Below are 27094 nucleotides of genomic sequence, written 5' to 3' on the forward strand. Positions count from 1 at the left end.
TTACTGTTCATCCGCAGAAAGTACTGTTCACCCGTAGAAAACACTGTTCACCCGAGCCTCACGTCATGAACCAGGAGGGCTTTATTACCTTTAAGCAAGCTAGTTAGCCGCTAACCTTACGATGCGTCGCTGTCGCGCCTTCGCGTCTCCTGTCTTTAAAAAGGATACGCCGAGCTGCCGAGCCGTTCCGCTCCGCTGTTCACTTGTTTCTCTCAACTCCAGTTCGTCTGTTCTTGTCCGAGAAAGCCGCGTCTATCGTTTTCTCCGCAAGCTGAAATCGACCGAGGTAGCTAGCCTCCAAGAATTCCTTCATTCTCCTTCTCCATTATTTTTGACCCAACGGTGCAGTGTTTGAAAGGAGACCAAGCGAACATTAATTTGTGCATGGCAGCCAGGCATACAGGCTTGACTGACTGAGCTACTTGTCTTGCCCCAAAATTTTGATGGCAGCGACTTGTCTTGGCCGAAACTTTTGACGAGAGGGCCAACAGAGAGTTAATACGAGAGATAAATGACGCAAGCATCCGTGCTAGTGCATTCAGCAGCCATGCAGAGGGAGAGGACAGTGGCATATGCAAATTGCTTCCTGTCGTGCACGGTGGAGTGCCCCGGTACTATGCGAAGGAGAGGAGACCAATTAGTCTTGGGTTCGTACATGAAAGCCAGCGCACTAGCAGCATTTTTATAGCACCAGCAGCCAAGCAACGCAAGCTGCATTAGGCCATTTCTTCTTCGTCTCCAACCACGCCCTGCACCACAGCACGTCGTGCTACTGCCACTGCACGCCGGCGCAACCACGCTCCGGTTGCCTCCGCACGCCCGCGGCATAGCGACGTCCACACGTGACTCCGTCTCTGCCGACCTGTTGCCCTGGCTAAGCTCCAACTTATCTCTTTCGTCTTTTAAATATCTTGTTTATGCATGTTTTCCTTAGACAAGCATATTGCAAAGATGTATACCATTTAGGAGCGATGGTGGATTAACTGGAATAACCAAAAGAAGGCATGATGGTGACCACACATCGACGGAGGAACGATGAGGGATCGTGGGATCAACTGGAGTAGCTGAAAGATGATGCTATGGTGATCATATCACGAAGATGGAATGCTAACTTTTGGTTATATTTTACCAAGGCAAGCCCCGGTGCATAACCCCTACTTTCTGCAGTTTAAATTATATTTGTGCATTAAGTTTCAAGGAGTTGAATGAAACCCACTTGCATATATATCTTTATTCCTATGAGTTTTACTAGTATGATAGGATCGTGTAGATTGCTATGCTACAGGACTCCGGTAGAAGTCGAGTGATTGTTTGTCACTCGCGAGAGATAGGAAATATATTACCAAATTATTATCACTTGGAAAATATAAAATGGTGGAAAGGAAAAATGGTGACCGGGCAGGGATATGGTTTGGGTATTGGTGGGTGTAAGAAGTTGTGTCGCCGCGGAGGCGGGTCATAGCTTGGTTACACCGTTTTTCCCTGTCTGGTCGGTTAAGGACCGATCGTTGCATATGACTCTAGGCAGGTCACAGACTTATTATCCCGAGCACATACTTGTGTATGGGCGCTTGGAAGACTTGTTGCTCTCTTGTCGCGGATCCGGCTCTTTCCGGACCGACTGTTAGGGTTTTATTTTGGTGGAGGAGGTCCTTGCACCGCACTGAGTCCGGGACTCAGGGGCGGGGGCTTGGAGTCCCAGTTTGGACGGGGACCTGGACACCCGGGACAGGAGAGTGATGGGTTGGTCCTGCTTGTGCCTTGGGTACAAGCGGGGCGTGTGTTTTCGGGGTACCCAGCTGGGGGCATTGATTCGCGAATCGCCGGGCTATCCGGTACGGCTTGTCTGCGGTTTAGCATCGTAGTAAGAACTGAAGATGAAAGATGAAAGATGGAAAAGGAAATCTGATTGCTTACCACCTGCTTGAAAATAGCACAGGTGCTTACATAGAATGGTTAGTTAATGAACCAATGCGGCTATTAATAAAAATCAAATATAAGGACGCACGCTTAGTAATGCTTCATGCAAATGCAATAAACCCACAAGCCAGATAGCCTTGCATATCCTTGGAGTCTTTTCTTTTTCCCCTGTCGGGTAAGTCTTGCTGAGTACAATTGAGTACTCAGGGTTTATTCCCCCTGTTGCAGGTGACAGGTGGATGTTTGAGCTGACTCTTGTGTGTGGATTCCTCCTGATGGGCTCAGCGAGGATTCCTTTACGCTGCGATAGTAGTCTTTATTTACAACTCTCACCAAATGCTTTTAGAAATGAAAGTTTCATAATATGTTGTCATAGTTTATATATCAATACTTTATCATATCGTGATTAGCTATTTATTTCCGCTGTAATTCTGATCACATGTTTATATTCCGCTGTTATATTAAATTGTTCATAACTCTGATAAGATAATTACATTCCGCTGTTATAATAATAAATGTTATACTTTGATGTACATGTAAAGTGATGTAAGAAATGGTTAAGAATGATGTAAGCTTTATTCTCTCATTTGTGATCCTGGTGGCAAAAATGTGGATTTTCAGGTTCTCCCTTGAGGTGTATCCGACGGAACCGAGTAATTTGGTGTTCTCCCTTGGGTGCTTAGTGTCTAATGGAAGACGAGCACTCCTGTGAGGCATTAGATTAGGCAGTTCTGCCACATCGAAGGTCGCCATCCACTCACCGAAGGCGCCTGTGGAAGGTGCAGGCTGCTGCGCAGGCAAGGGCGCCACAGTGGCTGTGGCGGTGGTGAACACAGGGCGGAGCTGCGGAGGATAGGGCCAGCGTAGCCCAAGGATGTGTGCCGAGCGGTGTGGAGATGGGCACGGCGGCGTAGGATCCAGCCGGCGGCGCTGCGGAGAACAGGGCCAGCGCAACCCAGGGATGTGCGCCGAGCGGTGTGGAGAAGGGCACGGCGGCGTAGGATCCGTCCGATGGCGCTGCGGAGAACAGGGCCGGCGCAAGCCTAGGGATGTGCGCCGAGCGGTGTGGAGAAGGACACAGCGGCGTAGGATCCAGCCATGGTCTCTGATACCAGATGTTATGTGGCTGTTAGGATTGAGAGGAGAGAGCCGAGGGTCGCGACGACGGCTGGCGCACTACAGTACCCGAGGCGCTACAGTACTATGGTTACTGTTCACGACGGCGGCGGCTAGGGCTACAAGGGCGCTGGGGGAGGCCGGCCGCGGGGCTTCTCCCACGGCCGGCAAGAGAGAAGGGATTTCCTTCTAATCTCTTGCTTGATTAGATTGATATATCTCCTCTCATTATATAGAGAGGTTTGACTTGGCCCCTAAGCAAGCGACTAATTAACCCTAATGGGCTAGGGCCCAAAAGGCCCTTGACTCCTCTAACACCCTTGACTCCTCTAACAGTCATAGAGAGATATAGAATTTTCCATATGCATAGATTTTTTGGTGGTTGTAGTAGAACCCAACCACACTAGTTAGTTTTTGCACCTTTGGTGGTTTTTTCCTATATAAGCATTTGTAGGGGTTCAATTTTCATTTTGATTTAATTTAGGCTTCCAATTTACTTTGGTTCTCATGTCTTTTTATTCACCATAATTGGGAGGAGAGGAGGGTGTGCTGATTAGAAACTATGCTGAAGTATAGTTGGTGAACAATTCTAGAGAGTTTAGATGCTTCACGCACATACTAGTGAAGATGGACAAGATCTCCATTATATTTTCATGTACTTGCTGTGATGAAATGTAGTATATTGACGCTATCCTATCATCTTCTCTCATCATAGGATTGAGAGAATTGATTTGTTTCTAAACTCTGAAGAACAATGTGTTGGCAAAACTAATTTAGTTATATGTTCATTATAAAAATGTTGAAATTGGAATATGAAGCTTCATATGTAAAAACACCTAGGCTCACACAAGTTATCACTGTCGCGGTGCATATGTAATGCACTGTAGGCATGTAGTTTTTATGTAAACATGCTAAATAGCTATCGAAGATCAGAAGTGATAATTAGTTTTGTGATATTGCGGCAGTGATATGCTAGGTCTATACGATGTTCAGAGAAAGCAGCTATTTGTGGTTGTAATATACTCCTACCTTGATAAGGTGAGTATCTTGGTTTTAAATGTGTGCCTAAATAGATGGAAATAGAGACAAAGAGATAACAAATAGGAACTAAACTCATGAGAGGCCAAACAAGGTCCTCCATGTAGTTTTGGGATTAATCAGCAAACTGAAGCATAAATGGTAACAAATAAGAGTTATAATGTTTTGTGCGTGCACCTAGTGAAGAAGAACAAGACGATCATTGTAGTTTCATACAGCCACACTGATGAAAGGTTGTAGCCTATCGTCTTCTCATCAAGTGATTGAACATATTGATTTCTTTCTGGTGCACTTTAACTATTCTGGTCTATGTGTTATGTTTTTATTTCAGAACTCTGATTAATTATAACACATCTTTTATAAAGCTAACAAAACACGGCCTTAACAGTCTAACTAAGAATGACTTCTATTTATAAAAAAAGTGCTGAATTATTTGCCTGGCCAGAGAAGCTATATGTGGTAAAACTGAATTGCCAAGTCTATATGGATGGATCCCACCCCATGTTGGGTTCCTCCCCTCTGCATTAAGCAAATCATTGAGCAGCTGAGCGTCCTGTCGGCACAGCGGGAGCAGTGGCAGTCTGACACTGCGAAACTGACGCAGGCCACGTTTAGATTGAAAGTTTTTTCAACACAGCGGGAGCAGTGGCAGTCTGACACTGCGAAACTGACGCAGGCCACGTTTAGATTGAAAGTTTTTTCAACATGATAAATAGTACCATTTTCGTCTTATTTGATAAATATTGTTCAATCATGGACCAATTAGGCTCAAAAGATTCATCTCGTGATTTTCAACTAAACTGTGTAATTAGTTATTTTTTTACCTACATTTAATACTCCATGCAAGCGGCTAAAAATTGATGTGATGGAGAGAGAGTGAAAAAACTTGGAATTTTGAAGGGAACTAAACAAGGCCGCAGTATGTGACCACCCACAAATTACCTGGCCACTGTTATGAAATCATTAAATGTGGGCAAATTATGATTAGCCAAAGGGAGAAGCACACACATGTGTGCATGCACATGGGGAGCAACCAAGAAAGTCAGCAAAGGAGGCTTGAAGGGTTCTCACCTCCCTGCCTCCCGTCTATAAAAGGGGACCCGAGGGAGAGCCCTTGGCCGCTGATATGACAATTGTACTCATACACGAGAATAATAAAGAGCTCCCAACCTTCTCCTATCTCTCTGTGTCCAGTCTTGTGCTTGTGTGCTTAATCGATAGAACGATTTCTTAACAGCCACAACCAACAATTGTCATGAGTGAGGGGTCACCTTACTACGCCCCTGTGTTTGTGATTTGTGAACGGCAAAGGCCGGCCTGATCTTGAACAAAAACATCGTGCTGTGGAAGTGTGGTTCTCTTCTCGTTGCCTGGGCATGCAACAGTTGACTGACTGATCAGACATTCAGACAACGAGGATCAAGTCAAGTCTAACCCAAACTAACCGAACTCTTTTAGCATCAGAGAAAATAGCGCCCGTGGTCTGTTGGTCCTAGATTATGGAAGGTTCTACTTGCATGGAAATTCTTGTTGGCTCTATCTACCTGATGAAAAGCCTCCATATCAAGCATCGAACTGTACTCTATACATGCGTATGCAGAGAAACTCGGCAGAACTCATTCTAGCAAGCCATTCGATGAACTTGCACTGAAACTCACCCGTAGCGGCCCATGCTCCGAAAAGAGCTTTGAGGCCCTGTTTGGGTCTCTTGAGAAAAATGAGAATAAGATAAGAAAATTAAAAATGAGATTGACACACTTGTATTTTAGATCTCATTTTATAATCCAACTATCTACTCAAACCTTGATATTTAAAAATTCTCACTGTAAAGGGCAGACCCAGTGCCGGACGCTCCCACATGAGTGGGGTCTGGGGAAGAGAAAAACCGAGGCAAAGAGGTGTTTAGATTCAGGATTATTCTTTGCACTATGCAAAGAATAATTCTGAATCTAAACACCTCTTTACTTCTGCTAGCTAAAGACTAGTAGACAGGTTGTGAGTTGTGAGTTGTGACTGCAACAGGCAGACCATGCAAAGTAACATCACCTGATGGGTGGTCAGGTGTACTGAACAAGAAAAGGCACAATCTTTGAATGAATGAACCACTATCTTTCTTTGTTCAGCAATCAGTACCAAACTAGCATCTCGTTCAACATACAAGCAGTACAAAGTGGGGAGTAATTTTGTCAAACAGGGAGAACACATATGTTTGATTACAGGAAGTCTGACAAAAGTGGCATTCGATCAACTGGTTGTCCCTGAACCGAAGGATTTCACGATGGTGCTTACTCTTGCACCAAAGCTTCTTGAAGCGATCTTCTTCCCTGGGACATGGAACGGGTTTGAGACGGCATCTACATATGCAGCATGGAACTTCCTGAAAAACTGAGAAAACAGAAATGAGCATTAACTGGTATTCTTTTGCACACATAGAAGATCAAGCATGAGCATCAAACCTCATGTAAAATAAAAATAGTTACACAATTTTGTTTCAGTGCATCCTCAGAAAGAAGAAACGGTTTGTCTAGAACTTCTCAGGGAACACTTGATTTAAATCTATATCTATATCTATATATCTTATAATCCAAAACCCCACTAGCCATTCTATCTCGACATGCAAGCAGTCCACCTCAGCAATCCACTATCACATGCATTTAATTGTCTTCTTTAGTATGCCACGCCATCCACTACCATTAATTTATAAGTATATTCTTTCATATAAGAAATTTAGTTTGATTTCATTTTAATTCATCCGCAATTCCCGCAGCAACGTGCGGGTATGCTTCTAGTATAATATATGTTGTATACATGTTCGATACATATATTAACATGTTTCATTAAAAAATGGTACAGTTAAACCACTGAGGAGCTTACATTTCGGGCATCTGCATCTTTGACTTCAAGATCAGTTGTGACCATGATAAATTTGACCTTTGTGTTTGTCAAATAGCCGTACCTGCACACAATATATCATAATAATTAATCGATTTTCTAGCAATTGGCAGACAGATCAGGAATGTCAGTGCTATCAGCAGGAATATTTAGTTGGCGACAAGGGAACACATATAAATATTTAGTTGATATTCATTATTTTAACTTCTTTGTGAATAATCCAAGTATAAGAATTTATGAAAACAGAAACAATAGATTTTTTAAACTTCAGTAACTAATGGAGGCAGATGCCATCAGGCAAATTAAGCAAATAACTAAAACCTGGAATAAACTTACACTTTGTAGTTCTCAGTTGGGTACAGAAGACCCAAAAATGTCTCGTTCAACGTAGGCGCACTCCTTTTAGGATTGTTAACTGTCAACAGAACGAATGTCAAGGCAAATAAGAAAACAACATAATGCGTCTCAAACAAAATACGATAGCCGAACAGCACTGAGAAAAAGGAGATTGATATTTCTATACGCAAGGAATCACTGAGTTAAAACTAGTCTGATAAGATGGAATCAACCATTGCATTTGTCCATTACAATCATCTAGAACCACTAAGCTTCTATGCATGTCCAAGTCCTCACAAAGCAGGTCTGCAAAATGGTAAGTGCATGCTTTTGTCCGCATATGCCACATGATTTAAGTTTGCCCCTCTTTTGTACAAGTTGGATCGATTGTCAAGTTCTAATGCTCACTCCGGTAACTAAGGGCCAGTTTGGTTGGAGGCCTTGCAGGCAAATGGCAGGCCCTAAATAACTGGAAGAGTAGATTTTTATTCCTCTAACCTGAAACTGGTGATGCCACTTCTAATTTCAGTTTTGAATTAGTAACTCCAGAGCAACAAGCACGCGATTTAATGAACATGATCTTCTCCACAAATGACTACAATCTACAGCATGCAACAAACACACTGAAAATTTCAACAGATAGAAACTAACTAGAACTCCCAGCTATTCACAGCCCGCTAAAAAGAAGGCCATCTAGATCTGGATCACGTGCCTCGACGGGGGGCGCACGCGGGTGAGAGACGCTTAGCTACCTCGCTCGTCGATGACGTCGAGGGAGCAGTGGACGATGTGATGGAGCTTGAGGGCGTCGTCCGCCTCCGTGAAGCTCTGCAGGTACAGCGGATTGTTCTGCAGCACCGACGGAAACGCAAAGGCGAAGTTCTTAATCAATAATTTCAGCAGCGCGCAGGACGAGATCGCATCAGGCCAGATCTGCACGATCGGACGCGAGGGTCGAGTGGGGCGGTGAAGGTCCTGACCTGGTGGCCGACGACGGCGACGCAGACGATCATGATTCCTCCGGGAAGAGGACTCGAGCCAGTCGCCGGAGAGGAACGGAGGAAACGGCCGCCAGCCGGTTGCCGCCTGCCGGTAGCGAGACCTCCGGTCCCGAGGACTCAGGCCGCGAAGTAACTCTGGGCTCTGGCTGGGCTCCCGGCCCACTCGTGTGGGCGAATGGGCGATGACGGCTTTACGTCAACAGGCACCATATGCCAAAGGACCGATCGGACGGTCAGGAGAAGTGGAGAACCCTTTCTCCGCGCACGAACCTTGATTCATGACCGGATCGAAAAAAGACTTCACGCGTGCATAATTAATCTACTAACGGTAATTCATGGAGTAAGACGTCCCGCCCCGGACGCCGCCGCTGGTGGGCCACGGTCAGCCCAAATGACGTCCTCTTATCTGCTCACCGTAGTTTCTAAAAACAAAAAAAAAAATCCGCATACAACCACGCTCCATCCATGCAGCTAGCGGCGGCGGCCGATCGGGGCGGAGCCGCGCGTGCTCATCCCGAGCTCGCCGCTGCTGTCCACGCACATCTCGGTGAGGACGGAGGCTTCCCAGCTTGTCGCAGGCGGCGTGTAGCTCACGGCAGCCCGAGCGGAGTCCCGTCCGTGCGCATCTCGCACTTCGCCTGCTTAGTTCGCCGTGGCGGGGGCGGAACTCGCCCGCAGCGCAGCTTCGTGACAGCGGAATGGAACTAGCCCACGTACCTGCACAATGTGGAGACATGCCGTGGCCTTCTCCACCAGAGTGACAAGCTCCGTGTTATCGGTGAACTTCACACGCCGATAAGTCTTCATTCTCTCAAGCAGCGAGGAGATGTTGCGTTGAAATCACATGTTACAAGCGTATATTTAAGTGTTTCAGATATTTCAAAGGTACGTTGTAAGAGTTTCGTATGGATGTTACAAAAGTAGATCGAGATGTTACACATGTTTCAACGATTGTACACATATGTTACAAGCGTATGTTCTGAATGTTTCATCTGTTTTTCGTACATATGTTAGAAGTGAGTTTATTTGGATGTTTTATATGTTTCACACTTATCTTGCAAGTGTTTTATTATTTCAATGTTGCATATGTTTTGTAATAGTTTTTTCCAAGTGTTTTCATATGTTTTTTGCAAATGTTTTAGACACGTGTTTCAAGCGTTTCATCTATCTCTAGACGCATGTTGCAAATGTTTCATCTCGATGTTTTAAAAATAGATTGGGTGTTACTGCTGGGGACCCGCTTACTATGACTACTGGGGCGCCGCCGCCCGGGCACAGACATCAGGGCACGGGAGGCGGATGGCACGCAAGCAGTCACTGCATGGGGTCAGGCGGCGTGGTCTTCGGGCGACGCAGGTCCCACGTGGGCACGCGAAACAGGGTACAGACATGAGCATCCGGGCGCTAGCACTACCGATAGTCAGCCTGTTTGGTTGGCTGGTTCGTATCGTTGCTGGTTCGTGAAGAAATACTACTGGCTAATTTGTGTGGGAGAAAAATACTGTTCCGGTTGAAAATTTACGATCGTTTACGACAAGCCACAGCCAAACAAACAGGCTGAGTCTAACGTCTGGAGGACAAAGATTATATTCAGCTCTTTGAGAATGTGTTATGATTTATAAATTCATTCATTCAGAAGTAAGAATAGTACATAGATTTCACAAAGATAAACAGGCCGCAAGTTCAGACAAACAGACAAAGTCACATAAAGCAAATGTAGACGTAGCTCTTGTGTCAATCGCAGTGCTTATTTTCCTCAACCATTGTGCTCATGTTACAAACTCAGCATGGAGTTCTGCCATGAGTTCACAGAATAACTGATGAATAAGGGGGGGTTCCACATGGGACTTTGTTCCAGGGCTTTCATCCGTGACCACAAATAACAAACGCACCTGTAGTGCGAAACGGCAATAAGAGTACTTCACAGAATTTTCGGTCTTCGACCCAAAGCAGGATTTCCTGGAAGATGGATCCTGGATGTGGATGCACCTACCTCCCAGAGCAGTTGTGATGAAAAAGAACACCTGAAGATCATGTACAGAAGTGAGGTTAGTATTGTAAGGAGCTTTCTATATCCTGTGGACATTGGTATTCAAGCTGAATAATCATATCAAAGAAATTTATAATCTGTAATTTAATGATTAACATGACATAGGTAAATGAAATTAGAGTTCTGGATCTGCTACTGCACTTGATAAGATATGCTAAGCAGCATATTAATTGACCAAAATATAGAGATCATATATGTACGCATAGTATTGCCATTTAAGTATGCCCAAAAAATTAATAGGGCAACAAAATTCATTGTTCAATTTTCTGCACACATAGTTTTCACAAGAAGTTTCACTCTTAAATAGTATTGCATGGTAATAGCAGCAACCCTATGTCCCACTAGAAAACTAAGAGCCTCTTTGGGAGGGCTCCTGCAGGGGCTTCAGCTCCGGCTCCTGCAGGAGCTGTGCCAAACGCCTGTTTTGGAAAGGGCTCCGCATGGGGAGCCGGTCAAGAGCCGGAGCCATTTTTTGCCTACGTAGGAGAAGCCTAAAAAACGAGCTTCGCGCGGCTCTTTGCTGTGGGTTCACGTCGTCTGGTGCGAAGGAGCCGTTTTGCCAAACGTTTTCCAGAACGACTTCAGCTCCTCCAGAGGAGCTGCTCCTTCAGAGGAGCCAGCCGGAGCCATTTTCAGAGGAGCCAGAGCCCTGCCAAACAGGCTCTAAGTTGTTGTATAGCAACAAGATTAAAGAAAGCTCAAACAACGACATGGATAAACAGGTTACAATCACTAACCCTATGGCCAATACAGAACTTGTTAACCCCACAACTTCAGCACGTTGGTCACTGGTCACACTTTGTGAAAAACTGATTTAGCCTCTGCATCCATAGAAGGGACAAAATTGGCTAGTAGAATGGTTTGTGAAAAAGGATATCAGCTAAATAGTTCCGAGATACTAAAAGTAAAATGAACAAAGAAACAACATCTAGACGTATGGAGCACATTGCTATCACCCAAAGATAATTGCAACTGGAATAAACTCAAATCTGGTGAATTTCAAGGGACTACAAATGATATGATTGCTAAAAGACCAAAACAACTGATTTTTCCTCTCCAATTTCATGATTCTCAGAGCGAATCCAGCTTCACATCTCATACATGATACACTGCAAAATTACAATGTCACACCATTTATTCAACAAAACTTCTCATAAATTATAAATAGACCCACATCATTCTACAGCAGATTGAAGTTGAAGGTTGCAACAAAGTTTGACTCTGATCCTAAATTTGCAGAGGGCAATCCGAAGCGGTGGACGGACTCACAAATCAGCTCTTGACGAGCCTCCAGCGGCTGAGGGCCCTGGCGACGGGCGGCGTGAGCGCGATGGTGATGGGGACCCTCACGGGGAACAGTGCCTTGTTGCAGAGGAGCGCGAGCCCGAGCGCGCCCCCACTCGACGCCACGAGCTCCATCGTCCTGTTGCGGGGCTGCCGCTCCCGCTCCGTCTCTTCTTGCAGGACCTCGCTGGGCCTGGGCGGCAGGGGGCCGTCGCGGGAGGCAGGGGCGGGCGAGGCCTCGCCGTCAACGGTGACGCCAGGGGACATGCCGAACCTCCGGAAGACGGCTTCGACGTCGACGTTGTTGTTGATGGCGACGTAGAGGCCGGCGATGGAGGCGCAGGAGACGGATAGGTGGACGCCCACGGCCACCTTGCCGTACTTCCTCACGAGCTCCTTGATCCTGCCGGAGAACGCCATGGCCGCCGGCGAGCTGGAGGTTTATGATTCGGGGGCGGCGCTGTGACGGCTAGGGTTTTGGTCTTTTGTGGCGGGTCGGTTGCGGGCTCACGGCTGAAGCGAAGGCGCAGGATGGATCCGCGTCGCGGCTACCCGCCCCACGTTCCTTTTCTTGCCCTTTTGTTTCTGGAAAAAAAGGGGTCTTTCCTTGCTTGGAAAATCAGGCAACCGGTCCACACCTCCACGGCAGTCGGCACAGAATTAGAGGTAACATGCTGTAAATGCTGAGGCAGAGAGGACAAGAAAGAGAGGAGAAACGGCTACAACCTTAGTTTAGATACAAAAATAAAAAAGAAATTGTGAGAGAACATATAGTCCATGTATTAATAGGGAAGAGCTAACTATTATATAGGTAGACTAAGAGAAAGCTGTAAAGAAACCTTACAGTCGATCGCTTGGCTGTATTATTAGTTTTACTCTTATGCTCCTATACTCCGACTCCATTTCACTCCTCAAATTTCAGTATTTCACTTTACTATTTTAGTGCATGCATAGTACTAGTAGTACTTTTGCAGTCAAATTTATGTATTATTGGGGCATGGTTAAAACTATAGAACTTAGGAGTCATCAGACTTGCATTGTAAAAAAAATGCACCGCACCACTTGTATTATTGGCTCAGCTTGCGTTATTTGGGCTGGTTGTGTCTCGTGGCTGTACGTGGCTAGCCCAAATAGCGCACCAGAGGAGGTTGATTATGTATGTCGCTAGAAGGGTCTGTTTGGTTTTGTTCTCACTAAAGCTATCTCAAGCGATCGATTTCAGCAGTTTTGAATGTTTGGCAGGTTGAGCCATCCAAACAATATACAATCTGTGGGCTCTAACAAGATCAATGAATTCACCAATTCGATGGGAATCCAAAAGGATGATGATGTAGAGACTTCATTTGAACGTTCTATGCTGTTTCGTCTCCAGACACGGAAGACATGAGAGGGGCACTTCGACATCGAAAAAGATCTACGCTAAATAAACTTTTGGGAGTTTTTTAGAATATGTTGTTTTTGTTATTGCTTGCCAGCGATATAGATCATCCAGGAAAAATCCAAACAAAAGTTCATAACCTTTTTAAGCAGCACAAAAAGAAAATTTGTACATAGCGAGCAGTGACCAAGCACATGGAATGGAAAGAGATTAGAACGAAGAAATAGAAAGAAAAAAAAAAGGAGCACTAGGAAAACTTATCCATCCACCCCACAGCCTTCGTGGGCCACCGTCCGGCTCCCCGATATACGGCCACCACCTCCACCTGTCCTTCCGCCCGTCCCCGTCGGCCGTCGTTTCCACGGCCCCTCTTGGTCTCTCATCTGTCCTCTCCAGTCTCCACGCCGTTCCAGAAGTCGCCAGCCTTTCCGAGCCGCCGCAGCCGCCTCCAAGGTTAGCCCAATCGAAACCGCCGCCCGACCGACCGCCATGGTCTTTGCCAGCTCGCTCCTCCCCGTGCCGGCCTCCCGTGTCTGCGCGAGCCCCGCGCCGGAGCTCGCCGCCTTCTCGCCGGCCAAGAAGAGCGTCTCGCTCGCCGCTGCGTGCCGGCGCCGAGGACCCCGCCACGGAGGTAGTCCCTGTTCTCCTTGCCCCAGTACTCTTAGCTTAAGCTCGGCACTTTCTTTCCGCTGCCGGTCCCGCTCGGTGCGCGTGCGCGAGACCTGCTTTAGTGTAGGATCTCTCTAGGCCTCGCCGCTCTTGATCGCCAGCTGTCTATGAAATGCCAGAACGTAGGACCATCTGGGGGTCATCCGAGTGCATTTGTCAGATTGGAAGTGGTGAAAGTTCAGAATAGTAGAACAGGCCCTCTCTTGCTTCGGGTCATGTTGAACTGTGAAACTGAAAGGCATGATTTGATTTGATTTCACAAAACTACAACTATTCGTGTTTAACTATCAAGGAACTGCAACTTTCTGAGATCTGTTTCACAATCCTAAAACTATTTGTGCCCTTAGTTTCACACAAACCTAAGTCCACATGCATGTGGGTCCACACTTAACTTGTGTGGTTGATACCTGATATACGGGTCCACACAAAATGTCATAGGTCTGTGAACCTGGTGGCACAAGCAATTGTAGTTCTGTGAAATTGATTACAGAAGTTGTAGCTCCCAGTTAGCTAAGCATATTAGTTTTAGTGTTTTAGTTCCGTGAAATTAATTATCTTTTAACTGTTCTTGTTTTGTCCAAGTTCAACTGAGCACTGATTTCATTGCTAGTTGTAGGATCATGCTCCTCTAGTCCCTGCAGCTGAATAGACAATTACGATTTTCATTTTTGCTTTTCTGCTTCATCATGTTCGATTCTTCAGTAAACCCGACCTAATTCGATAACAGAAGTTCCATAAGTCGATTTGGTTGTTGCATGAATGAGTGCTGCTGAGTTGCATTCGAGGAGACCATTGTACTTGTGGCTAAAAAAGGGCAGCAGTATAGTATGTAAAATTTACCACAATGATTTCCTTTCCTATTTCGAGATCAGTATGGCTTGAACAGAGTTTAAGAACTGAAAATTGAGTCTATTTCATTTGTGTTTTAGCTTCTAAATTAGAGCATTCCTTTATAATGATATTTTTCTTGCGAATGTGAATCATTCACTAAGCCAAAGATACTACTGCTTAGTACTTCTTTTCTGTTTGGATAATCAGTCAGGGCGGAAGTGAATGAATCTGGAAGTGGTTTGGCTGTTGATGCCCTCTCGCAAGTTAAACATGTTCTGCTTCCAGTCCTTGATCGCAACCCTTACCTTTCTGAGGGCACAAGACAGGTTCATCTTTATCTTCAAAATACTTAAAGTGGTGAATTGTGTTCTGAATAATTTCTAAGGAATTTGTAGAGAATATGTATGAGATACATAATTGCAACTTCTTAATGTAGACACTGCTTTAAGATACTTCCTATTGTTTCTTATAATCTTATTTGTATCCTTTAATACGGAACATCAGACAAGTTTGACTCTAGCCATTTCTGTTTAGACTAGCAGTCTTAGTAAGGAAGATATGTTGGCTGCTTGAACCTTTTTCCTTTAGGGAGGACCTTTTATATTGATTATGTCCTATATCCACAACTTACTCTTCCATCACTGGCATATAGTTGCTTTGCCCATAACGGTTTGTATGACACAACAGGCTGCAGCAACAACTGCTTCTCTAGCAAAGAAGTATGGAGCAGACATTACTGTAGTTGGTACGTTCTCAATCTGAAATGTTGCTTTATGTGATTCTGGTATTTCACATTTATTCTTCCTTAGAGATTAGAACTATTGTATGGTAGTATTCTATTTTCTAAATATGATAATTGCAGTTATTGATGATAAACCAAAGGAGTCCGTCCCAGAGCATGATACTCAAATGTCAAGCATTAGATGGCATCTCTCAGAAGGTTTTGTGGTGCCATTTGACTCATCAACACCACCTTTTGTGTTGTTTCTTACGGCAATGCTGATATTCATTGCTTCTGTGCAGGCGGATTTTCAGAGTTTAGATTGATGGAGCGTCTTGGGGAAGAGCAGAAACCAACAGCTATCATCGGGGAAGTCGCTGATGAGTGGAACTTAGACCTGGTTGTGCTAAGCATGGAGGCAATACACTCGAAGCATGTCGATGGGAATTTGCTTGCTGAATTCATCCCTTGTCCTGTTCTACTGCTCCCGCTCTGACATGGACATGGAGCTGATTTGCATGTCATGTTTTTTGAGGCAAATGGTTTGTTTCTCATTGAAGATGTAATTCCCGCATATTCCCTGGATATGAAGGGTTTGCGTCAGCTGATGATTCTATTATGTTGATGCACTTTTTTTGGAATTTGTGTGCCTATGAATATTGCTAAGAAAATGATATTAGTCTTTTCTTTATTTCTTGTTTCCAATGAGCAGTTTCAGGTATATGCTGCTGCTGTGGTTGAAATAAGATGCGTTTTTTTTAAGAACCAACATTGATTCCTTATTGGAAAGGACTAATGAGATAGATTGAATGTGGGAATATTTGGGTGTGTATGCGATGTGATATGGTCGGACTGGTGGGAATGCAGCTCCTCTTCGATCGCCCATACTATATGGATGATGGATCTATGCAACTTAAGGGCTCGTTCGTTTGACCTTGAACAGAGGCAGGAACTATTCCTGACCGGAGGAAACTTATACAAACTGGACACACAATCCTGGCTGGATTAGTTCCAGGCTATGGTTCCTCAGGAACCGAACAGCACTTGATGAAATCCTTTGAAGATTTTAAAAATTCGCTGTGTCTAAATTGAATTTCGTGATTGCACCATTACAATAAATCCTTCTAAACAAGATTCCACCTAAATATATTTAGATAAAAATTTAGTTGAAAAACATTTTTGTCATTAAGATAGATTTTTTTATATTTTTGTTATAAGCAGGCAATAGTCCAGATTTCAGAAATCAATGTTTTTTCTTTTAAAAAATCAGGAGAATAGTATTCCAGACTTAGAAGAATATAATTCTAAGTTCAAGTGGATGTTATTTTTAATAATATTCGTGTTCAGTACTAAAAGACAAGAATACATACAAAGAATGAACAACTATCTTCTTCGGACAAACAGGAGAGAGAAACAAATATACAAAAAGAAAAAGGTTCAAAAGAAACAAAAGAATTTGGAAATGAACTTTAGACAAGCATGAGAGAAAGAACCACTATCTTCTTCAGACAAACAGGAGAGACAAACAAATATATATAGAGTTTTGTTACCGTGCTTGGGAGCAACCGGTGGTTCCTCTCGTAGAAAATATGTACTGCAACTATTAAATAAGAAAATTAATTAATTATGTTTAAGGGCAGCTTAGTACTTTTCCTCTTCTCTACACAATCTGTAACTCCCTAGCCCAATTCCACAACCGGGACTCGCTAGGCCCTGTGGACAGCATCATCCGGTTCCGCAGCACCGGCGTGGTCGCCTACCATGTACAGCAACAGCCAGCAAAGGGCAACAGATATGTAAAGATGCATTAGACTACGAGTTCCAGATTCTTGTTTGCATTGGTGCTGAACAGTATATTATGTACATAGCCCAAAAACGTACTGGCAACTTGGCAAGTGGCAACAAGGGCAACAGGAGGCTCAAATTTCCTTGGATACAATCTGAGAAAAAAATGTAATGTACTTTCTATGCCATTTGAATTTTGAAGTGATAAAAAAATGTGGCAAAAAACACAAAAAGCTTTAAAATTTCAGCCCACTCTGCAACTAGAGTAGGAAAGCCAAGGTCCTAGCCAAACTTAAAATCAACTACACTAAGTCATCATCGTCCTCCACAGCCATGTGCTTTGCTGGTTCTTCCTCCTACTGGAGCCTCTCGCGCCTCTTCTCAACGCATTCCTTTTCCTTGTGAGAGTTTGGAGGGAATTTCAGAGCCTTAACCGCCTCATTGTGCATGTTCAAGCAAAATGCGAACCGGGAGTTAAAGCTATCTGTGGCTCATTTGTAGAGTAGACATCACCGGTCTTCTTCGACACCATCCGACTGTTGGCATGATCAAATGGTGACATCAACGGCCCCATCCCTAATGGCCTTGGTTACAATGCTTTCAGCATCAGCAACACTGCAACAGTGTTCTCGAGATGGTTGAATAAGAGAGCTATTAGAACTGATTTTTGCTATAAAAGTAAAAGTACTCTTGGGGGTGCTCAGAAAAAGAGCCGCAAAGTAGGCCTTATTCCTTTCAACTCTTCAACACATTAGAGAATTATCTTCTGATGAAGGACATGTTGGACAATTGGAAATTTGAGACTACGAGTTTATCATGCTATAAACTAACCGAAATGAACTATAGATTTCGCAGACGACACTTACATGGAGAGAAGAAAGGTCTTGTTCCGTCGTGTACAAAGGTCATTCACATTGCAACTGCCACAAACTTTTAAATCAAAGTCGCATTTCAAAAACAGCACATACAAAAGCGTGCACATTTCAACAGGGAACAAGACTTCGTTTTTGTATTTAAAAAATAGAAAGAATGCCTTGCTCTAAACCTTTACGAAACTACAATTAGTTTAAGACATCTACTGGGAAGGAGGAAGCATTGTAAAGAGGCTACCCTACAGACCTAGTCAAATATCAAAACCTGGCTGCATTCCGACACAGAATGTCAATCTTATACCAAGTATAACGTTAACTGACAACAACAGATGATACATCTTCATATTTGGAGCAGGGATCCAACAAACAACCAGTCCGGACTGGTAACAGCTTATGCACCGGCCGCAGCAGCATGCATCACGCCGTTTGCATTGCCCCCACGTCCTCTACCTCTGGATGGGCCTCTCCCACGACCCCGGCCTCGACCTGGTTACCAATTGCACTAGATTAGCAAGGGGCATTTGCATACAAGTTACTTCCTCCGTCTCAAATTATAGTATGTACCATAGATATACACTATTCACTAGTCTAGATACGTAATAAAAAACTATATATATATATATATCTAGAAAAGCCAAAAGGATCTACAATTTAGAATGGAGGGAGTATTAAACGATCAATGTGAGGTTACCCACCTCGGGCTGGAGCATGAACAGGTGCCTCCTCGTAATAGCCTCCATCCTGTTGGTAATCAGGCTGGTCATTGTAGCCGCCTCTCCTGCCACGGCCCCTGAAACCGCGACCTCTTCCACGGCGATATCCATTGCCCATATATGCAGGGGCGTGATCATCTTCCCAACCAACATCAGCATAGTCATTGTACCCATTTCCTGAAACTTAATATGTAAGGAACAATTGCACATGTGACGGATTGATGGTTTACTCAGCAGCACTCAGCCTTACCACGTCCACCTCTTCCCCTACCCCTGCCCCGCCCACGGCCTCGACCACCATGACCCCTTCCTCGGGCCACCAGGTACTGCATCTACAATCAGTTAAATGAATGAGGCCATACAGAATTATTAAAACGTTAAGAATAATTAACATAAGTGAATCTTGCACGATACCTTCATCATTATCATATTCAACCAAAGGCTTCACTTCATCAGCAGGCAAAGGAGATTGATATCTGCCCAAACAATTAATTCAACTGATGATAAGCCAGCAGGCATCCTGAACTACACCCGCCATTTCAAAATATAGGGCGTATTAGGATTCAGACAAGTACTTAGATTTTGACCAACAATTACTCAAATTATATGCAAGCATATATAAAAGTTGTATCAATAGAATCACATTCCACATATAATTTAATCCAAATTTATTTTGAAGTAACTGATGATATATTTTATGAGTAATTGATGATCAAAGAATGCTTCTAAAGATTTTTCAAATCCTACTATACCTTATAAAAAGAAACAGAGAGAGTACTGATTTCTTATTAGATTACTTGATGCAGCAAGATGTGAGTTCATGATGTATGCAACCATAGAAATTGGTTAAAACAAACTGGCAAAGAAAATCATTAAATGCAGTTGACAAAAGAGAGCAATTACGCATACCCGATAGACGATGTGTCCAGCTCCTTCATTGAAAGAGTTATAGTGATCATAGAGACATGTCTTGTTGTCTCAAGCCTGCAGAGAGATATAATCTTAAACTCCAAAATTAAGAGCCCATGTGCAGATATAGCTCTATCCTGAAATAGAAACAAGTCACTTACGGAAGTAGGCCTTCCTCCAATGGCTCCCACATATCAGTAATATCAGTAGATCCAGAGGTGGTATTCTGATGGAGACCAACAATCCTCCTCTTCACAGAATAACAGTAACAATTAGAATAAAGTCACAAGTAATATTAGCAAGCACCAGAACCATCAGGAGTACCTTGATCAATTCTGCAATCATGACAGTTTTATTGATAGCCCTTCCCATGGCCTTGAATACAACCTCATCAGAACCTTTGTCCTTCAAGTAAGAAATATAATACGGTGAAACATATCAGGCACACAACACAAAGTGTATTGCAGAAAGGCAGAAGTATCACATAAAATTATATTCTGGACACTCTTACACACCTTGCAATTTTAAAGCACAAAAAAAACTACTTGAACAAGAAGATATCATTTAAGAAAGCACCAAGAACAAATATAATAATCCAACAAATTTCTCAAACAAATTCAGAAACAGAAGTCTCTACAAGGCATTTAACTGTTCCAATTTGCCCCAAAATGGCAACTATACACAACTAAAGGAGACATGATTAATGGGCACTGGGGTCCTAATTTTCTAAAGGAGACACATGGACCATATGACAAAAATGGCAACTGTAGACAATAATAATATTGTCACATCAACTACATAACAAAAAACAGTATGCCAAGTACCAAAACTGTGACAGCTAAAGCAGGAAAGAAGAGCATCTTATATTTTGCCTTTTTCAGTGGTGCATCACATCACAGACATCGTGCGGTTTTATTTGTCACTATATATCTCAGCCAATATCTGGACTAAATCTGGTCTTCTTTAGCATAATAAGATGCTTTGGGTTTTCGTGGGCACATCAAAAGCTCTTGCCCTTGCCTTTAATGTTGCAAAAGTTGGCAGCAAAAATTACTAAATCAGACAAATACCCGACAAACCAATTGGCAATTACATTCTAATGGATGAGATTGCATGCCATAAGCAGGGCATGAAAAAATCAATGTGTTGTGTTTCTTAAAATGAAAACATAACTAACATAATAAACTTTAAAGTTAGCAAAAATTACTAAATCAGCCTGTTCGCTTGCTCGTATAGGATCGTGGATTATAAGCTAGAACAGTAACCCAGCCCGCCGTAAATAATACACGATCGTTTACGACGAAACGAACAGGCTTACTGCATGCCGCAACAACTCGTACAGGCCAATCATTCCGCTTACTTTTCAATCACTCCCCTAAACGACTTAGACATCTCTGACCACGCCGACAACGTACTACTAATGGTAACAAACCTTATGGCGCTAAGTAGACAATTCAAATTGCGCAATGACATTGAAATGTCCTCGGTGGAAAAGCGAGGGAGCTAATAGGGATACCTGGAGCAAGGCGGTGGCGTAGGTGATGTAGTTGCGCATCCTCCCCTGCGTGGTGACGCGGATCTCGTTTTCCTTGATGGGCGCCTCCTCCCTCGGCTTCTCCACTCTCTGGTACCGGTCCATCTTCCCCTCGCTTCCCTTTCGCTGCACACACAGCACAGCACAATGCGAGCGAGCCCACTCAGATCCGGCGGGACGCGAGAGCGCAGCGCGGCAACTGCTGTAGCGCGAGGCGCGAGCGCAAGTCGAAGGCGAGAAATATAATGGAGCGGATCAGCGGAGCCGGCGCGCGCGGTTGCTAGTCGTGAAGCGGGAGCGGTCTGTTACCTGCACGGCAGTTGGGGCTGGGCGCCGGCGGCTGTGTGTCCTTGGCTCGCTGGTGAAGATAACCGCCGGGAGAGGCGGGAGGAGAAGGCCTTTTATACGGCCGCCTCCGTTCAGACCGGGGACGCGAGCGACCGGGTCGGCTGCCTGCCGCGCGTCTAGGGTTTTGTTGGTTGTAGTTACGGAAATGCCCCTGAACGTTGCGTGTGTTGTTTGGGTACGGGATTCTATTTTGACGGACGGATTTTGAACATGTACGGCTGGGGTTGGAGTCGGGATGACTTTACGGAAGGGTATATGGGCTGTGTGGGCCACTTTGATGGAGTTCAATTTGAGCCCAATGGGTATCATTGGTTATTAATAGTTTGAACAATTGAGCGTTCTCTCATTTTGCAGTCTCTCCCTACCACGTCCACGTTCGATCCGGCATTGACGAATGGCTCGTGAGAGTTTGGTCTTTTCAGATCTATTGGTTCTCGTCAAATCTTGGTGATATTTTGTGTATTTATCAGGGAGAGCAGTCAAATGGCTTTTTCTTTATGGCGATTTCAACATCTTTTGGTTTATTCTATTACAAGGTCTGGCATCTCTAATACTCTGTTCTGATGGTGAAGGATTTCTAAGCCTGTGTTCCTTAGAGGGTTCCTCTAGTCGATGTTCTTTCAATGGGTACTAGATCTCGTTGCCAGCGGCGAGTGGATTTTTACGGTCTTCAAAGCCTTGTATGGTGAGGGTGTTTGCAAGTGTCATTTTCCTCTACTATCTTTTCAGTACGTTCTTCAACCTTTGACAAGCAATGGACGACCAAAGGAAGAAGATGACCATTTTGATCTTTAGTGTGCTCTTATTTTTTAGAGGTCATTTTGTGTCAAGTTGTCCTTTTTATACAAGCTATTGTTTTCCTTGATATATACTCTCTTGAGTGTCTTTCTCAAAAAAAAAGATATTTTTTTACAAGATCTCTCATTTTGGGGAAAACCATGGGCACTCAAGTTGTCAAGTTGTCAAGTTGTCCGTACAGAGCAACCATGGGCACTCACCGTAGATTCGACACATGGCCATGTGCATGCATCCAACGCAAGAGAGAAATGCAGTTTTTCTTTCCAATTATTCATCCTAAGACCTAAGTTTAAGCAACAGTTTCATTTGTTGGATGTGTACGTGTCACAATTTGTGGGTGCTCCATAGGGACCGTCTCCACCCAAATTTTTTTCCCTATTTTCCCATTAGCTGCTAGTGGATGAAATCCAAACATGGCCTAAATCCAAACGAAATCAACAAAAGATTGAAACGTGAAAAGTTATGACGTCATAGAATCAGTGGCGTCCCTGTGAATTTGGGGGCCTCAGCAAAACTTTAAATGAAAGTATGAAACAATGACAAAATGTCGGTGGATTCAGTGTTCTCGTCCTCACAAAAAATCTGCATCGAAGTAATATTTGGACGAGAGCATCATAGAGAACCAATATGAAGTATACCTCTATATGGGAGCATCATTATTCACTTATTCTATAAGGTCAATACATCCTGAAGTCATCTCTAATATGTACACACACCAGGGCCACCACCACACAAACTCTGGGTGGAGTAAATTATCACAAGGTACATTATGAACGTGTAAAAATGGAACAAAAATTGCCTATGAGGCTATGGACTCATCCCGTGTTCTATCCTAACTCCTTCTGCAACTGTGGACACAAGCCAAAAAGAATGTGATCCTATAGCACTATACGTAAATCAATACAGGGTGATCAAGTTTTAACTAAATCTATCATATCTGTCGATTTTGTTTTGAAAAGACTGCCATGGGGAGTTGAGGTGATCAAAGGATCACGGGGAATAGCAGAGCAGCGGCGACGAAGACGTTTCTGTTGCAATGCAGCTTCAGCGAAAAACTTGCTGAAGGCTGCAATACATTGACTTGGGTGCCATTCGGCGAGGCACCCGTGGTAGCTTCGGGAGTGTAACTGTTCGGTCCCAAGGCTGGTTTCGGGGGAACACCAGAAGGATTTGGGTTCACTGGAAGGTTGCTTGAGTTGTCCACGCTGTAACCTGGCATGACAGCCACAACATGTCAGGGCATTGCTCTAGTTTCAAGCTTTTGTAAATTTAATCTGTAAAAAACGTTTAGATGGATATGACGGAGCTTACAATTAAAATTTTTCCAACCCAAGACCTTCCTCTCTCGATCAAACACAACCTTCAGCCCAGACATAAAATTCTCTGCATAAAAAATGACTAGCCAAGGTAAGAACATTGAGGCAAGCTATTATCACTGCTTACGTCCAGATTGAGATCAAGATAAAAGAACAATCATGGATGTAGCTGGTGTGTGTGTGTGTGTGTGTGTTTTGCCCTGATCTCAAATATGACGTGATAACAGGGCACCATGCGAGGATTTGGAATAAATGAACAAAACATTAATAAGTTGGCAAGAAAAGCAAGCCTATTGATTAACAGTAGCATAGCGAATCCATTCAATGGATTTTCATAATAAAGCAGAGCAAGCGCCTTAAAGTTCAAACAGAAGGTTTAAGAGTTTGAACGCAGAAGCCCTTACCCCCTATTAAGTTCACACCTTCGCTCTTCATAACAGCCAAGCAATATGCCATCGGATTCTGAGAGAGAGAGAGAGAGGTATTGCAAATTAACAAACTCACTTACAGGGATACAGATAAACAAATAAACAAATAGAGTAGAGTGCCAGTTCTATCTTACAGATGCATCGTCCGTAATGGTAATTATTGGATCATTGACAGGAAATATGCTTCCACCTTTCGCCGTCAAACTTATGTTTGGAGGACTGACAGAACCCTTTGGACTGGAGTGTGCAGCAGCAAATCCATCAGGCATACATGGAGCAGTACGTGTAGATATAATTATGAGGGATTGTTACTAGATGAAAATACCTTATGGAGTAGCAAAATTCAAAGGGCAGAGAAGAGTCAAGTTGGGTTGCCTTATCTTGGACTTGTGAATTGAACTGATTAAGAACGAACATGTGTAAGAACAAAACACAGTGAAAGATGCAGGTAATGTTGATTTTGCCCTTCATTTCAAAAAAAAAATGTTGATTTTGCCCTTAGGGGCATATGCCCCTATGTGTATCATTTCTCTCTCCTTTTGCACACGCATCCCCATATATATCGAACAGTGGATGCACATGATGGCGTATGCCCCTAAAGGCAAGTTTTCCGCGTCCGAAAGCTGCAGTGCTGATTAGACATAATACTTACGCTGCTAGTGATTTCAGTGTACATCGGATCAGACAGAGCTGTGAAAGAGGTGCCAGAGTCAACAATAGCATTAAACTTGGTGTTAAACGATTTACTTCCCACCATAGCACCAGTGATGCTTATGTTGTAATATGGACTGCAGAAGAAGGTATACCAAGATGAGGTTGACGAACAGTTTCTTTTTTATATGAAATGTATATATGATGAGTCGGGACATACTTTTGTTTATAAATGTTTAACGGGGTTTCCTGCTGATCTGAGCTTCCAGTGTCCCCAAAATTGATTCTACCATGACCATCTTCTCCAAAGCACATGGAGAAGGAGTTGGCAGCAACTCCTTCACTTGCTAGTAAACTAGGGACTGATTTACTGTCCATACCAAGCCCAAGTAGACCATTGGGTGCAGCACTGCCTAGAAATGAACCCGTCTGAATCCGCCCACAACTGAACAATCGGCACAAGATTCAGCACACGGAAATAAGCACAAGCAATTTACAGTTTAGCATGGGGTGTATCATAGAGTGCATACCCAAACGTTATGGGGGCCGTAACAATTTTTGGTTGCCCATACTCCGTTATCAGGTACAAGACATCCTCAACTAGCACACCGGTGGACGACGTGTTATCAGACAAGTATTCGATGCTGTAAGGGCAGTTGCTACTTGCTGATCGGCATGCACTCTGCAGATCACACAAATTGCTACTGCACGGGACCTTCCGGCTAGTACTCGACTTCTGAGGGCTGTATGTATCGAACTTCAAATCCTGTTCAAATTACACGAGGCACAGACATGAGACGTGCACAATTTGGGGCCTGTTTAGTTCCCTTCCAAAACGCTAAATTTTTCAGATTCTCCGTCACATCGAATCTTTGGACGCATGCATAAAGCATTAAATATAAATAAAAAATAAAACTAATTACACAGTTTAGACGAAATCCACGAGACGAATCTTTTAAGCCTAATTAGATTATGATTGGACACTAATTGCTAAATAACAACGAAAATGCTATAGTGTCGTTTTGCCAAAATTTTCGGCATCCAAACGGTGCCTTGGTGATAGTACAGTCAATGGATTGGAAGCGCCAGGAAACTACAAAATTCTGTGATATTGACAGAAAATAAAAACTTCTCGTTTTCAAAAGAAGAAAAAAAAAGTACACATGTCCAGGACCAGGACCAATGAGGTGGATTTTTTTTTAAATCCCTAGAAGGTCCCAGCTGAAGCTGTCGTGCTCTGGAAGATTTGCACATGACACATGCCATGCTTCCATTTTTTTTCACGAAATATGTCCGCGTGATCATGCTGTAATCTCGGAAGAAGCTCGAGAATTAACTTTGTACTCTAATATTTTTACTACTAGTACTAGCATCTAGTAGAGCAAAAGATCCAACTCAGTCGCAATCATAACGAAGGGTGGAGTAGAAGCAAGAGGAAGGAGGAGGAGAAGCAGCAGTACTCCGTAGTTGGGGGAGACGAGGGGCGCGCAATTGATGCAGTCGCAGGGCACCCAGAAGAGGTCGCTGCCGGTGTCGAGCGCCACCAGGAACGTCACGTTCGGCGTCCCCAGCGCCACCACCGCGTAATGCAAGCTGCGCAACAACACCAACCACCACCTGCTTTAGACCAAAAAGAAGGCAAAAGTAACAACACCAGAGCTCCCTAAACAGCAACCCGATACACTAATGATTCCATTTCATTCAGTCCCTCTCCCCGATTCGAAGCTAAGCTAAGCCAACAAGCAAGATTAGATTGACGAGAAACGGTAAGCGAGCGAGCGAGGGCAGTGGTAGTAGCTCTCACAATCCCAGTTCGTTGAGCCGGTACGTATCGTTGCCGTCGGCGAAGGCCACCTCCCCTCCTCCTGAAGTGGGCGCAGGCCCGGCCGCGAGCGACCGCCGACGGAGGTCGTGCCGGGCCAGCACCGCGTAGTACTCCGCAGTCCCGGCTGGCGGCGCGCGGTGCCCCGCCCACTCACGCACGGTGGCCGAGTACCGGTGGTGGACGTCCAGGCTCAGCGCCTCCGCTGGCACCACCGCCGCCGCAGTATACGCGGCCACGGCGGCGGCCAGCAAAGCTGCCCGCACCCACGCCGCCATAGGCAGCGAAGCAGAGGCGAAGGTAAAGCGAAGCCTTGAAATTCTGGAAATAGAAAGGTCGCGCCTCTGTCCGCGGGCCGCTATTTATCCGGGATTCGGAGCCCGGGGAGGGGGGTCCGCGGGAAGGGTGGGTGTCGGGGCCCACGGCGCAGAGAGGGAAAGAGCGGGGTCAGACGTCACGGGTCAGTGCGCTGGAGGTTTCGCTTTGGACTCCTGCCGCGGCGTGGTCCGGACCAAGGCAGCTTGCAGCGAAGTGCCGAGCACGAAGCACGATCAGGTAGGCGGATTTTTCATTTGTTTAGCTCTTGTTTAGTTTGATGAAGTTGAATTTTGGGCTACTGTAGTACTTTCGTTTTTATTTGGTAATTAGTGTTCAATCATAGACTAATTAGGCTCAAAATGTT

At 44.3% G+C, this 27094-nt stretch overlaps 4 protein-coding genes and 1 pseudogene across 5 annotated transcripts; 1 reads left to right on the top strand and 4 right to left on the bottom strand.

The window, feature by feature from the left end:
• Positions 1-6162: 6162 nt before the first annotated feature.
• On the bottom strand, positions 6163-8468 carry LOC136552222 (uncharacterized). Its single transcript, XM_066543756.1, has 5 exons — positions 8283-8468; positions 8055-8151; positions 7303-7381; positions 6949-7030; positions 6163-6459 (listed from the first exon to the last, which is right to left on the bottom strand). The coding sequence occupies exons 1-5, from the start codon at positions 8313-8315 to the stop codon at positions 6319-6321; spliced, it is 432 nt and encodes a 143-aa protein (XP_066399853.1). The 5' UTR covers positions 8316-8468; the 3' UTR covers positions 6163-6318.
• Positions 8469-9990: 1522 nt separating this feature from the next.
• LOC136552223 (uncharacterized) lies at positions 9991-12267 on the bottom strand. 2 transcript variants are annotated; one of them, XR_010782773.1, is made up of 2 exons: positions 11091-12266; positions 9991-10327 (listed from the first exon to the last, which is right to left on the bottom strand). XR_010782773.1 is itself a non-coding variant. In XM_066543757.1 (2 exons), exon 1 carries the CDS (start codon positions 12055-12057, stop codon positions 11626-11628), a length of 432 nt encoding a protein of 143 aa, XP_066399854.1. In that variant the 5' UTR covers positions 12058-12267; the 3' UTR covers positions 10001-10327; positions 11623-11625. The 2 variants fall into 2 exon arrangements, 1 of the variants encoding a protein (XP_066399854.1); XM_066543757.1 differs by having other exon boundaries at positions 10001-10327; positions 11623-12267.
• A 1070-nt stretch (positions 12268-13337) lies between these two features.
• On the top strand, positions 13338-15927 carry LOC136552225 (uncharacterized). Its single transcript, XM_066543758.1, has 5 exons — positions 13338-13646; positions 14723-14841; positions 15203-15260; positions 15378-15455; positions 15539-15927. The coding sequence occupies exons 1-5, from the start codon at positions 13505-13507 to the stop codon at positions 15730-15732; spliced, it is 591 nt and encodes a 196-aa protein (XP_066399855.1). The 5' UTR covers positions 13338-13504; the 3' UTR covers positions 15733-15927.
• A 2025-nt stretch (positions 15928-17952) lies between these two features.
• LOC136552226 (uncharacterized) lies at positions 17953-21510 on the bottom strand (annotated as a pseudogene).
• Positions 21511-22938: 1428 nt separating this feature from the next.
• LOC136550078 (aspartyl protease family protein 1-like) lies at positions 22939-26755 on the bottom strand. Its single transcript, XM_066541531.1, has 10 exons — positions 26395-26755; positions 26051-26183; positions 25121-25356; positions 24811-25035; positions 24592-24727; positions 24265-24338; positions 24074-24176; positions 23916-23973; positions 23507-23578; positions 22939-23407 (listed from the first exon to the last, which is right to left on the bottom strand). Exons 1-10 carry the CDS (start codon positions 26688-26690, stop codon positions 23178-23180), a joined length of 1563 nt encoding a protein of 520 aa, XP_066397628.1. The 5' UTR covers positions 26691-26755; the 3' UTR covers positions 22939-23177.
• Positions 26756-27094: the final 339 nt, after the last annotated feature.

This window comes from Miscanthus floridulus, chromosome 4 (assembly GCF_019320115.1).
Source record: "Miscanthus floridulus cultivar M001 chromosome 4, ASM1932011v1, whole genome shotgun sequence".
NCBI lineage: Eukaryota > Viridiplantae > Streptophyta > Magnoliopsida > Poales > Poaceae > Miscanthus > Miscanthus floridulus.